Here is a 13665-nt window from a genome sequence, read left to right as displayed (position 1 = left end):
CTTATTGAAATTATCTGAGCACAACAAGTACATATTTGCTTACTCTGTATGCTCAAATGTGACCCGTTATAGCCAACAGAAAAAAAGCAGAGGCCTGAAAAACAGGTGGGGGTCCTCCACCACCACCACTCACAGAGGCTGAGCAGTTGGCTTCCACATTTGTGATAATGTTGGCAGCATCACATATGATCTTCACAGTGCAGAGAACACAAATTAGCATCCATTACTATAATGAAATAATTTGTTAGTTTGAAATGCTACAGGGAACTATGTACCTGTACATTAATGCTGTGGAAAGACTTCCTGTTCACATAGTCTCCTTCATTTACTGAAGGAGCAATGATTGGAATGTGAGTGCCATCTATACAGCCAATCACGCCTGGGAACCCTGAAAATAAATGTGAAATTTAAGTAGTAGTCCAAGTATCACCACATCATAAATTAAGTTTTGTTCATCCTGCTACCTGCAATTTTGTGGCATCCCTCTTTGATAAATCTTGTGGGTCTGTGACCGGGGAACACCACAGACGAGTACAGGAGACGTTTCAGTGCAACTGCCCGACAGACGGTAGCCTTGGAAACGTGCTCAGCATCACCAATATTATACAGAAAGCTGCCGTTTGCAAAAAACCGAAGTGCGATACAAATAATATGTAATGAACTGAGAGCATGTCCGCGATGTGTCACATGAGCAATATTAGGTCTGAGGATGTTATCCAAATAAATTATAGATTGTGCTGAAAAACGGTAACGTTCACACAGGAAATCATCAGGAAATGATAAAATGTCCAAACGCGCTCTGATCACTCTCTCCCGGCGGAGAGCTCTGCGGAGAATTTGGGCTTCAACATCTACTGGCTCTTCAAGGAAGGGACACGCCATGTCTGACACTTCCTACTGTCAGGTTTCCGACACAGAGGCGGAGAAGGTCAATGTTAGTTGAAGTAAACCTGCTAGGGGGCAGGTTAGCTTCACGGAGTGTGTCGTCATAGTGACTCACTGAGGCTTCATCTGAACTCGCTTTGTGAAACCGAAAACCCAGAGTTTTCGTTAACTCAGCGTATACTTACTCAGAGTTTGCACTAAACCGGCTTCCTGAAACAGGGCCCAGAGAACTCAGCCATCCGTTTACCTCCACGTATAAGGTCGCAGCTGGAGGGGTGGAGCCTATCCCACACAGAGGAGGCCAATCACAAAACAGCATGAAGCTGTTATGCAACTTTAACTTCAGGAGTTAAAGCACCCAACAAAGAAAAGTAGTTCAGTGAATCAAAGACAACAAATGAAACCTAGTTTTAAACACATGATAACTGTAGAGCGTCCGACACGTGCTCATGTTGACCTTTGACTTCATCACGTCTCCTCCACACTTTTCCTCTCAGCTGAGCTCCAATCATGGCGATCTATAGTCTGACATGTTGTGGCTTCACTCAGGTGAGAGCGCAAAATATGAGTGGCTCGTATATCTAATAATCTCAGGAGCTCACAGTGACTAATAACTGCTGTGTGTTCATAACGCTGAGTGTGAACAGGTGATTAGTCAGCAGGTGTGAGGCTGAGGGTCGGCCAGCAGGTGGAGACAGAGCTTCATCTTTAAACCACATGCTGTGATCGCTCATCATCAGCAACAGAACAACAACAACATAAATAAAAATAATAACATTGAACACTTATCTCACATGTAAAACAAACACACACACACGTTGTGTGCTGCTCCTCCTGGCAGGTGGAGGTGTGCTCACTCTGCCTGGACGAGCTTGTTTTCAAGTTCCAGTTAACATGGAAACTTTTCCCCGCTGCTGTCATTGACCCATTTACCTTCACACACACACACGCACACACACACACACACACACACGCACACACACACACACACACACACACACACAGACACACACACACACACACACACACACACACACACACACACACACACACACACACACACACACACACACACAGCCATTTGTGTGCAGGTCTTGTGCTCCTCCATCGATCAGGGGAAACTGAAGGCTCCTGTTCCTCTATAAATACTCTGGCTGTCCTTGTGCACGTCTCCTTCATCTTCACCACCGCTCCTCTTCCTCCCTCTCTCCACCCCTGCTGCAGCTATTTCTGTCTCAATCTATAAACTCCGTCCACCCGGCCTGACCAACAGGTCTCTCTCTCACACACACACCACAGTTTAAATCTGGTGTACAGAGTAGAGATGGCACGATACCACTTTTTTATGTCCGATACCGATACCGATATCATAAATTTGGATATCTGCCGATACCGATATGAATCCGATATAGTGTTTTTTAATCAACGAAACTGTTTTTTAAAATATCTTGCTGCATTTTGCAAGTCTGCAAGTTCATACTCAAGTTTAAAACAACAACTACACTAAAGCTATTCTGTTATACCTGTATACAAAAAAAATATTTCATAGTTCAGCAATACTGATCAATCTAATAAACTTAGACCTACACCATCCTCCCTATTCTGGTATTTTAAAGAGTACTTAGCATAAATATTAAGCAACCTAACTAATAGGGTTCCAACTCCCAGCAACAACAAAATTAAATAAATAAAAAATAGGGAACCACCCCTCACGCTCCACCTCATGATGCTTAATCGACGTAATCAACCTTAATTTGATGCAGTGTGAAAAAAAATGCACAGAAATCAATTATTTTTCAAGAAATATTAAATAGATTCAACATCTTTCTTCAACAAAATTGCAGACTGCACAGATGGTACCTTCCCAAAGGAAAATGTACTATAGCTTACTAGGGTATATATATTAGACTTAATAGTCACTATATACAGTAATTGACTTCTATTCATTTTACATCAAATTAAAACTTTGGGTGTCAGATAATTATTTATTAAAAGCTCGACATTTTAAATGAGAATAAGAAAGAAAAGTATGTCTTTGTGCCCCCTTTTCCCAGTTAATGCCCTATCGGCCCCCCTGGCTAAACTTTGCTAGATCCGCCCCTGCACAGTTACCAGCCGTCAGCTACGTAGAAAAAGATCCTGGTGTAGAAATTAATATTAAATAAATTGTAACAACAGCTTATCAAGCTTAAACGTGCTGCTGTTGTTCAGCCGCTAGTTTTCTCTTTCTGGCGCAAAGTGGACCAAAAACAAACAAGAGAGACTCACAACAGAAAAGCCGATCAGCTGATCATTAGCAGTTTCAAGATTGAAGTAGCAGCCGGAGAGCGAGAGGCAGTCGCTCGTTAAGCTTAACGTGGGAATGCTTTACAAACATTCAGAGATGGACTTACACACTTGCTTTACTTCTCTCGGGGATAACTTTGTCGGAGATGAAATGCCAGGTTGCTAGCAAAGCTCCAAATGCTATCCAGACCACCGACAGGTCCCGCATGCCACAGCTGCTCTATCACGTGATGCATACTGCTCCGACGTTCTGAGGCGAGTTACGGCGTGTTGCAAGTTTTGTGAGGTGCTTTCGTGATATTTAATGGATCGGATTACATTTTTTATTTTTCTCCGATATCCGATCCAGTAATTTAGGTCAGTATCGGACCGATACGTAATATCGGATCGGTCCATCTCTAGTACAGAGCTGAAGGTTTCAGATTCAAAGCAAAGCTGAAATATTTCAAAGCTGCGTCTCTGACCACATCACCCGCTCATACAGACCGTCGTATCCTTCCCCAGCGTCCTGACTGCACCGGTTACAACCTGAACTCTGTGGTTTCACACAGGAACAACACTCAGCACGCAGTCACTCCGACGAGCACAGAGGTCATCCACCGGACTCTGAGGCTTCAGCCATCTTTGTTTACAGGTGTGAAATGAGGAGTTTGAAGCCATGATGAAGAGTGATCCTGTGGCCTCTGTCCACTCCACCTGAATCTACATGAAGAAAACTGTGAGTGTGAACTGCAGACTGTCCAGTCCAGGGGAATAACCGAGGTCAGTGTGACATCTGACTGGATGCTGTGTGAGTGCAGTTTGTTACACATCGAGTCAAAGCGCTTTCATTAGAAAACAGCAGTGAAAGCACAAACACAAAGTCTGTGAAGCAAACGCACACAGACACAAGATCATTTCATGCGGAGCACACTTCTCCTTCGCTGTTAAATAAAGAGGACATAAAAACGCTGCACGCACACAGACGCACACACACGCCCTGACAGATATAACTCTGACACACTGTGAAATAAGTGTTTAAAAGTTTAGACACACAACAGCAAGTGGTTCTTCATTGTTTGGCTGCACTGACACCAATCAGCTGATGCAATCAGCTCTACTTTATGCAATAAAATCTCTGCTGATGGATGTCAGGATTTTCTATCATGTTTCATAAGAAACTTGTGTTTTTGGTGTGATGTGCATGCAGATGCTGGAAACTGTTTGATTGTGTTGGGAAAAAAGATTTTATTACACAGTGAGCTGATTGCATCTTACAAACATCCGTTTGCAGGCAGATTTCACGGCTCGGTGAGGAACAGCTGCAGTGTTGGACTCCAGGTGTGGTGACTCACACAGGCTCATTTACAAACGCCAACATCACGGCTAACAGCTGGATTATCCTGTTTCAGTGCAGCTAGCCAAACAGCGAACAGCCACTTCCTGCTGCAGACGGTAACATGGACATCCTGTTACTAGTTAGCTAACATAAACTAATGCGAGTCTGTTAGCCTCAACCAACCACAAGACGTCACGCTCCGTACTGACAGAAGATGGCGCTAAACATGTTTTAAAACTTTAAACATGGTGTAAATGAGCCTTTATGTGGGCAGCGTTTCATGTCCCCTTCTTAAATAATCAGGCCCCATCTTATCTTAATGACCTTGTAGTACCATATCACCCTATTAGAGCACTTCGCTCTCGCTCTGCAGGCCTACTTGTTGTTCCTAGAGTATTTAAAAGTAGAATGGGAGGCAGAGCCTTCAGTTTTCAGGCCCCTCTTCTGTGGAACCAGCTTCCAGTTTGGATTCAGGAGACAGACACTATCTCTACTTTCAAGATTAGGCTTCAAACTTTCCTTTTTGCTAAAGCATATAGTTAGGGCTGGACCAGGTGACCCTGACGGTGCCGGTTTCTTACAGCAGGTCTTTGAGTACGGTAACTTAGAGATGTGTTCAGTTTCCTGCCTCCTGGTTCGTCTCAGGTGAGTCAGGTGAGGGGTGGAGCTCCATCACCTCGTCTGCTCCTTCAGCGGGGTGGTTTCTGCGGCGTCAACGTTCAGGATCTCACCCAGCGATCGACACCTGACTAGGGATGGGTACCGGTATCTGGGTCTGGTTCTGACATAAACGGTAGTCACCAGACCGAAAAGCAGCGCACATTTTGGTGCTTTTTTTTTCCTGAGATGTCATACACTTTGGATCATTTTACCTTTCCAAGGATAGTAGGCGGGTCCAGGTACGTATTCACAGCAAAAGATGCAAACTCAGCAGCAACAAGTGCTTTAAGCTGATACTGTGATACTGTCAAAGGAGGTAACACCTCAAATCTGATGACACACCTGGCGACACATAGCGTTTTTTTAAAGCCGAGAAATGCGCCGTATTTGATAGCTTGCTGCGAGACCTCACACCGAGCACATCTACTGCGGGTGTGGTGCCTGTTATCGGACCCGGAGTTAGCAACATCCCCCAAGAACCCGAAGAGGAGAGTCCTGGCCCCTAGCCCTGCCAGTGTAGCAGAAATGATGAGGATGATGATGCAGCAGCAGCCGTTCTTCTCTGCGTGAGTAGCTTAATGTTGTTCGTGTGTAATTTACGTTGAGTAGGCTAACCACGTTATTACATTAATGCATGTAAGGTGAACTAGCAAACATCATCATAGCTACATGCAGCTGTCCTCTTGTTTGATGGCAGATACTCCCTTCACCCTGGCCAAAAAGGCTAAAATGACCAAAGAAAAAGAGGAAAACAGCTGAACATGAGAGGTTTTTGGACAAAGTTGGTGTTTTTTCCATTGTTTAAGCACTGCTTCCAGCCAAGAGTGATACCATATATGCCCCATAGCTGCAGAAAAGGCTAACATTGTTATCTTTTTACAAAAAAACAGCTGAACATGAGAGGTTTTTGGACCAATTTTGTGTTCTCCATTCTTTAAGCACCGGCACAGTTTCAAAAGTACCGGTTTGGTACCGGTATCGGATAAAACCTAAACGATACCCATGCCTACACCTGACAGGCTGAGAACAGTGAAGCCTTTTCTGTTTGTCCCATAAAGGAAGAAAATCGAGCTTCACGTCAGACTGCGGAGTCAGCGCTCTGAGGTCAGGTGGCTCGGCTAGCAAGAAACTCCAATAACTAATCAGTAATAATCAATAAATTCACAAAATGAACAGAGACGGTTGCTGGTTCAGGATAAATAATTTAATGTGGTTACAGGAGCCCGGAGCGGCACACAGAGGTGCCGCTAACACGCCATAAACACGCCGCGGGGGCACGCCGTCCTTAGCATGCTGAAAACAAAGTGACGGCGTCGCATTCAGACTGTGTGATATGAGGCGCCGTTTGTAACGTGAAATTAACGGCAACATTTTTCCACATTTAGCTCAAAACCTTACAAAAACATGTTTTTGTGAAGAACTTTTTTACATTTAGTAAAATATTTTTTAACTTTTCATATTTAAAACACAATTTTAAATATGAAAAGTTAATGTTACAGGAAACTAAATATTTAGGCTAACATGCAAATTTATTGTACGGATCAACGGAAATACCAAAATAAAAGCTTTACGAAAACCTCCGGTGCAAAAGTGTGCCGGTATTGGTCGGATTATGTCTGCTCTCCCCCTCACTTCTCATCGCCATGAGCTGCTTCACTTCTTGCCTACGAGCATGTCCGTGTGCTGCAGCGATTGTGAAGTGGAGACTGCAGCTGCTGAGCGCACTACTGCTGAACCTTTGGATGGCCGACGAAACGGATCTTCGGAGGTTCTCAGCTAAATCGCTGCTGGTAGGCAAGAAGTGAAGCAGCTCATGGCGGTGAGAAGTGACCAGCAGGGGTCATTTCACACCTGATGGTCACACACAGCCCCGGGGCTGTGTCTGCTCTCTCCCGGGGCGTAGCATACCGATGTTTTGTCACGTCCCGCGGCGTTCCTGAGGAAACTTATGGTCCGCGCCGGGTTATGGCTGAATCCCAGTGGACGGTCCCGCGGTTATAGACGTTCCAGCCCTAAAGCTAACCATAACCTAACTTTAACCAGCAGCTAAATGGCGTAAAATAGTGTTGTCCAAAGTGATTTTAAGAAAATGAACCATGTGTAGATTGAGTCCAAACGGTTCTCATGTGTTCTCCTTTTTCCCGAGGTTTTCGTAAAGCTTTTATTTTGGTATTTCCGTTGATCCGTACAATAAATTTTACATGTTAGCCTAAATATTTAGTTTCCTGTAACATTTAGATTTAAATATAATATTTAGATTTAACATTCAAAACTGTGTTTTAACTGTGAAAAGTTACAAGTATTTTACTAAATGTTGTAAAAAAAGGACTCGTTTTTAGCTAAATGTGGAAAAATATTGCAGTTAATTTCAGCATGTTTCATTTTACAAACGGCGCCCCACAGTGTGAACATGTGTGAAATCATAACTGTGGAACTAACAGCAGAGTACAGCGAGCACGCAACGACTCCTCCAGCAGAAACACCACCGTCATCATCATCAGCGCAGTAATCCGGATACACATGTGCGTCTCATCCACGCCAGGTTCAGGTTTTCTCTGATTCGTGGAGAACAGTTCAAACATCTGCTGACGGTTTGAATTTTACTGATGAAGAGCAGCCTGTAGTTAAAGGATGGACGTTTGCTTATTTAACCGATTTGAACAGGTCACATGTTTCTGTGTTCTGCTGTGAATGAAGTTTATGAGACCTGAAATCACTTCTTAATGATGTGGACGTTTATCTTAAAGCAGCTTTTCAACAGCAGTGACGCCCTCTTTGTTTGTGACACTGAATCTGGAGCCTGACGGTGATAAGGACAGAAACGCTGTCACAGCAGGGTAACAACAGTCCAGCAGGCGTGTGTGTACAGGTACAGCTCTCTGAGCTGTGGATCAGGTGGTGATGGAGGACGCTGGATCCTATCTGCGGTTGTTTGGCTCTTTGTCGACCTTTTCGTGTGTTTTATGTGAGTTTTGTGTGTCTGTGTTAAATTACTGTGGGAGTCCTGGAGGAAGCCTTCCTCTGCTGAGGATGAGGTTCTCCTTTGTTTCCTGTTTGTGTGTTTCTGCAGAGGCGACACGCCTGCATCCTGTTGCCCTGTAGCACTGTGTGTGTCTGTGTGTGTGTCTGTGTGTGTGTCTGTGTGTGTGTCTGTGTGTGTGTCTGTGCGCGTGGTGTACTCGCTTTGACAGGTGGAGGTGCTGTTGTGCTAATGTGACAGCTGGTTCTGTTGCTGCCTTCACATCACTGCTCTGGTTTTTTGTGTGTAGTTATGGTGCCTCATTTCACCCTGCATGTGTGTGTGTGTGTGTGTGTGCGCGTGTAGTGTGTGTGTGTGTGTGTGTGTGTGTGTGTGTGTGTGTGTGTGTGTGTGTGTGTGTGTGTGTGTGCGCGTGCGCGCGTGTGCGTGCGCGCGTGTATGTGTGTACGCGTGTGTGTGTGTGTGTTAGGAGGAGGCCGGCTTGCTGTAGTCCTCGACTCCGGTGATGGTGGCCTTGCAGAAGAAGCAGTCCTTGTTGTTCATCAGGTGCTGGTTGATGCAGGCTCTGCAGAGGAAACAGGAAGTTACGCTGATCATGTGATCGTCTGCAAACAGCTTTGAGCATGTAAGGTGTTTATGTGTGACTGAGCTGCGCTGACACATCTTCGTTTTGCTGTTGGAGGGTTACTGTGAGCACGTGCAGCAGCGAGCTGCAGGTCCACCTCTGAGGGCCAGGTTGCAGCTGTGGGAGGCGACCTGCCTCCAAACACTCAGACAGATGAAGGCGAGCCAGGACCTGCTGGCTACGTCATGTGCGGATCTCTTTGTAAGACGACACTTAGGTCGTGCTTTTGGTTCTTTGGGATGATGCTTTTCACCGCTCTGCATCACTTCCTGCGCCCACCCCATCGATGAGCCATATTTAAAGAACAGCGGCTAACCTGAACGACTCTAACGAAGCTGTCGGGGGATTTTCTGTCTCAGGGTTTATCAGATTGTTCCTGTTGTATTTACTCCCTCTTCAGCACGTTCTGAGCTCTGCATGGACGAGCACCGACATACATCAGAGATCTTTTACATCCCAGCAGGTCCCTGAGGTCATGTGATCAGGGCTTGCTGGTTGTCCATCATATGAGGCTGAAAACAAAAGTTGACAGAGCTTTTGTAACTGTGGCCCCCAGACTCTGGACCCCTCTCCCTTTGAGCTTCAGCTCTGTGGACTCAGCAGTCTCTTTTATAAAACAGCTAAAATCATTTTTGTTTCTGTGTTTTAGCGTTTCTGTGAAGCACTTTGTGATTTTTATTTTGAAAGGTGCTATACAATTAAATGTTACTTTAGATGTTTTTTAATGGTGGTAATATTGGTTTGAAGGTTTTGGCTTTTATTTTGAAAGGTTCAGTAAGAATAAAGAATAATGTGGCAGAATTAAGATTATTTTTCTGACGGTGTTTAAGTCGTTATTGAGCCAAGAAAGCTGCCAGAGGACCGACAACACACAGCTGTCCAATCAGACGACACGACGTTTGATCCGTTTTGAAGCTTCGTTTCACCCGGCGTGATGTGTGACACACACTGAAACCTGTCTGTGTGTTTTAGAGGGGCCCGAGTGAACGCTCAGAGCTGCTCTCACGGGTCCGTTTGTCACGAGGAGGAATCAGCTGGTTCACCCGGTGACAGCGCTCTCCATCATGCTGCAGCAATCCATACGGCCGCTGAGTCGGCGTGCCAGCTCAGCTAAATCAAGCGCACCTTCAGGATAGCATGAAATATGCATCCAGATATGAACGAGGTCTGCGCCCACGGCGGCGTCCAGCTGCAGTAAGGAAACAGCTGACTCACACACACAGGTGAGAGTGTGCGAGTCAGCCATATCTGTGTGTGTCAGGACGTCTGCAGGATCAATCTCACACTTTCAAGATCCTGCTTGCCCCACACTCGCCGTCACGTCATCAGCTGTACCGAGCAAGGCATTCTTCATCGCCGTCTCAGCGTCCTGTAAACTCGGGATGTGCTGCCCGCCACCAGCATGTTTGAGACTCAGAATGTGGCGTTAGTGCCAGTGTTACGATAAGGTTATGGTAAGGGGTTGTCTATTATGTCAATTAGATATGAATACCCGACGCGTGCGTGTGTGTGTGTGTGTGTGTGTGTGTGTGTGTGTGTGTGTGTGTGTGTGTGTGTGTGTGTGTGTGTGTGTGTGTGTGTGCGTGTGCGTGTGTGCGTGCGCGCGACTCACTTGCAGGACTTGTGTGAGCAGGGCTTGAAGATGGCAGAGATGGGGTGGGCGTAGCAGATGGGACAGAGGTCTTCCTCGCTGGTGGGCTGAGGACAGAAAGACAAACTCATCAGTCACTTTGTTGTCTCTGTTGCCGGCGTTCGCCCCAGTGCATGATGGGACATGTGAGTTAACGCCGCGGGCGCGAAGGGAAACACTCTTCCCGCAGACATCAACACCCGCTCTTCACACTCGCTGCCTTCTCAGCCCATCTGCTCCCTTCATATGTTTTCACTTCACAACCTTTCTTCACTAGATTCAGCCTCCACTCCTCCACTCCTCCACTCCTCCTCACCTCCTCCCAGCACCTCCCTGGCACACATCTGTAAAGTTTAGGTGCCGGTCAGCGTGCTCATCAACAGAGTGAAACTCCCACAGAGGGGAAAGGTCACACTGACAGTTTAACAAACGGCACAAGCTGTTTGGTCTACATAGATCATTTAAAGTCTGCATCGTTAGGGGCGTGGCCTTTGACTGAGAGGTGTCTGATAGGCTGAACTGGACCTCTGCATCCTGTTTGTGCTGTTGGAGCCTTTTGAATGAGTCATGTGACCAGTAACATGGCTGCTGTGAGGTTACTGTACTAACAGAGCGTCCAGAAGGCGGAGCTCCAGTTTCTACCTGGGCGTGACTGCGTGCCCATCAGCAGCCGTCTCTGCTGCTGTGGATAACACCAACACAGATCTCTACCTGCAGAAAACCAACATCCATCATGGTAACGCTGCCACAAACCTGTGGGTGATGCTGCACCCACTCATCTGAGAGGGAAACACAAAGACTTTCAAAATAAGAGAGAAAAATGTTAAAAATGTGCATAATGATTCCAGCCTCACAAATCTTGAGCTGCTCTGTGTGGCAGCAGTTAACACGTCCACACAAATCCCTCCTTTATGTATTCCTTCCTTTGACTCCCACCCTCCCGCTGTCCACCCGTCTCTCTCTGTTGCAGCCACACAGCACGGAGCCTCCAACCTATCGACACCTGGATGTCACGCCTCCACCTCCTCCTGCATGTCCTCCTCTGTCACTTTTCACCACCCACTGCACACAGCAGTCAGGCTGCTGCTGAGAAGAAAACCTCCTGAAATAATCTCGTTCAGACTCTGAACACACCGTCATTTGAATCGGTAGACGAGCTTTAAACATTTTTTCTTTCAGAAACAGGTGGAGTCTGTAACACTGTAACTGTAACACACTGTAACACTGTAACCTACTATAACTGTAACACACTGTAACTAACACACTGTCACAGTAACACACTGTAACACTGTAACCTACTGTAACTGTAACACACTGTAACTAACACACTGTCACACACTGTAACGATGTAGGCGATACGGTCTCTCAATCACACCACCACACAGTCCTGACCCACACATATGGTTCTTACACACACACTGGACTTTCTGGACTTTGGTTTTGCACAACACTGGTCACTATATTCTTCATTTCCGGTTAATACTTGTACAGCTGCTGTTATTGTGTATATATTTATTTATATTTAGATTTCTTCATACATTCTTATATAGTTCTATATTGTGTATTGTGTATTTTGTTGTACAGTTATTTTATTTTCAACTTTAATTTATATATTTTATCTTATTCCTTCCCAGTTAAATTTACCCTTCATTCTAATTTGTGTTGTACAGTTATTTCATTTTTAACCTTAATTTATATTCTATTCCTTCCTAGTTAAATTTACCCTTTTTAATTTTTCATATTTATTTCCTTTCTTATTCATAGCCTTTTCCTTTTTTGTTCTCTTTAGGTCACGAGCAGTTGTCCAAGCATTTCACTACATATCGTACTGTGTATGACTGTGTACGTGACAAATAAAATTTGAATTTGAATTTGATTTGATAACTGTAACACACTGTCACACACTGTCACACACTGTAACTGTCACACACTGTAACTGTCACACACTGTAACTAACACACTGTCACACTGTAACACACTGTAACACTGTAACACACTGTCACTGTCACACACTGTAACTGTCACACACTGTCACACTGTAACACACTGTCACACACTGTAACTGTCACACACTGTAACTGTCACACACTGTAACTAACACACTGTCACACTGTAACACACTGTAACACTGTAACACACTGTCACTGTCACACACTGTAACTGTCACACACTGTCACACTGTAACACACTGTCACACACTGTAACTAACACACTGTAACTGTCACACACTGTAACTAACACACTGTCACACTGTAACACACTGTAACACTGTAACACACTGTCACTGTAACACACTGTAACTGTCACACACTGTAACTGTCACACTGTCACACTGTAACACACTGTCACAGTAACACACTGTCACAGTAACACACTGTAACTGTCACACTGTAACACACTGTAACACTGTAACACACTGTCACTGTAACACACTGTAACTGTCACACACTGTAACTGTCACACTGTCACACTGTAACACACTGTCACAGTAACACACTGTAACTAACACACTGTCACACTGTCACACACTGTAACTGTCACACTGTCACACTGTAACACACTGTCACACACTGTCACTGTAACACACTGTAACTAACACACTGTCACACTGTCACACACTGTCACACACTGTCACACACTGTCACTGTAACACACTGTAACTAACACACTGTCACACTGTAACACTCTGTAACACTGTTCAAAGAATGAAAGCAGCACTTTTGAATCAGAGTACAACATCAAGTCTGTGAAACTGGGATTTTGATCTGCTCAGGTCATTAGAGGAGGTGTAATCAGCTACTGTGCTGTTAATGAAATTACCAACAGGTGCAGCACAGACCTCAATGAGACCCCCCCCAAACAGGAAGGGTCTACAGCTGGAGGACTCTGATAGCTGAACTGAAACACCGGCTGCGCAGCGTAGTGTAAGCTGTGCAGCGGGGAGCCACTTCATAAATGGACTGGACCCGTGTCAGCGCCTGCCCTGGGTCGAAGATGAAGATACTGATACCAGAATCCAACAGTACAGCTGTAGGACAGGATGCTTCGGTCCACCCGACGCCGCCAGGCTGCACCTCAGTGATGAGCTGGTCCAGATGTGGGAGGAGTTCCCCAGGATGCCATCCATCAACTCATTAAGAATGACGTGTGTAGAAGATGTGTGGCAGACTCGACCACGTTCTTGTACTTTCAAACGCTTTCCTTTATTTCAGTTGTCGTCACTTACACACCGGGCCAGCCACACATACACAACTCAGGACCCAGTTCATTGTTTTTATGCG

The 13665-nt window shown here is 45.3% G+C and overlaps 1 protein-coding gene across 4 annotated transcripts in view; it reads right to left on the bottom strand.

Moving 5' to 3' along the window:
* Positions 1-6338: 6338 nt before the first annotated feature.
* Positions 6339-13665, bottom strand: part of rnf123 (ring finger protein 123) — a 113668-nt gene continuing 106341 nt past the window's right edge. For 2 of the 4 annotated variants that reach the window (XM_080301107.1, XM_080301105.1), the window contains 3 exons: positions 10367-10452; positions 8591-8694; positions 6339-8465 (listed from right to left, as the gene is read on the bottom strand). In XM_080301107.1, coding sequence (XP_080157233.1) covers positions 8429-8465; positions 8591-8694; positions 10367-10452 — 227 coding nt within the window. In that variant the 3' untranslated portion in view covers positions 6339-8428. The other 2 variants (XM_080301106.1, XR_013908942.1) reach the window with 2 other exon arrangements.

This window comes from Astatotilapia calliptera, chromosome 5, assembly GCF_964374335.1.
Source record: "Astatotilapia calliptera chromosome 5, fAstCal68.1, whole genome shotgun sequence".
NCBI classification, from domain to species: domain Eukaryota; kingdom Metazoa; phylum Chordata; class Actinopteri; order Cichliformes; family Cichlidae; genus Astatotilapia; species Astatotilapia calliptera.
The sequence above is the reverse complement of the archived record's forward strand: the minus strand, read 5'-3'. Positions and strand labels throughout refer to the sequence as shown.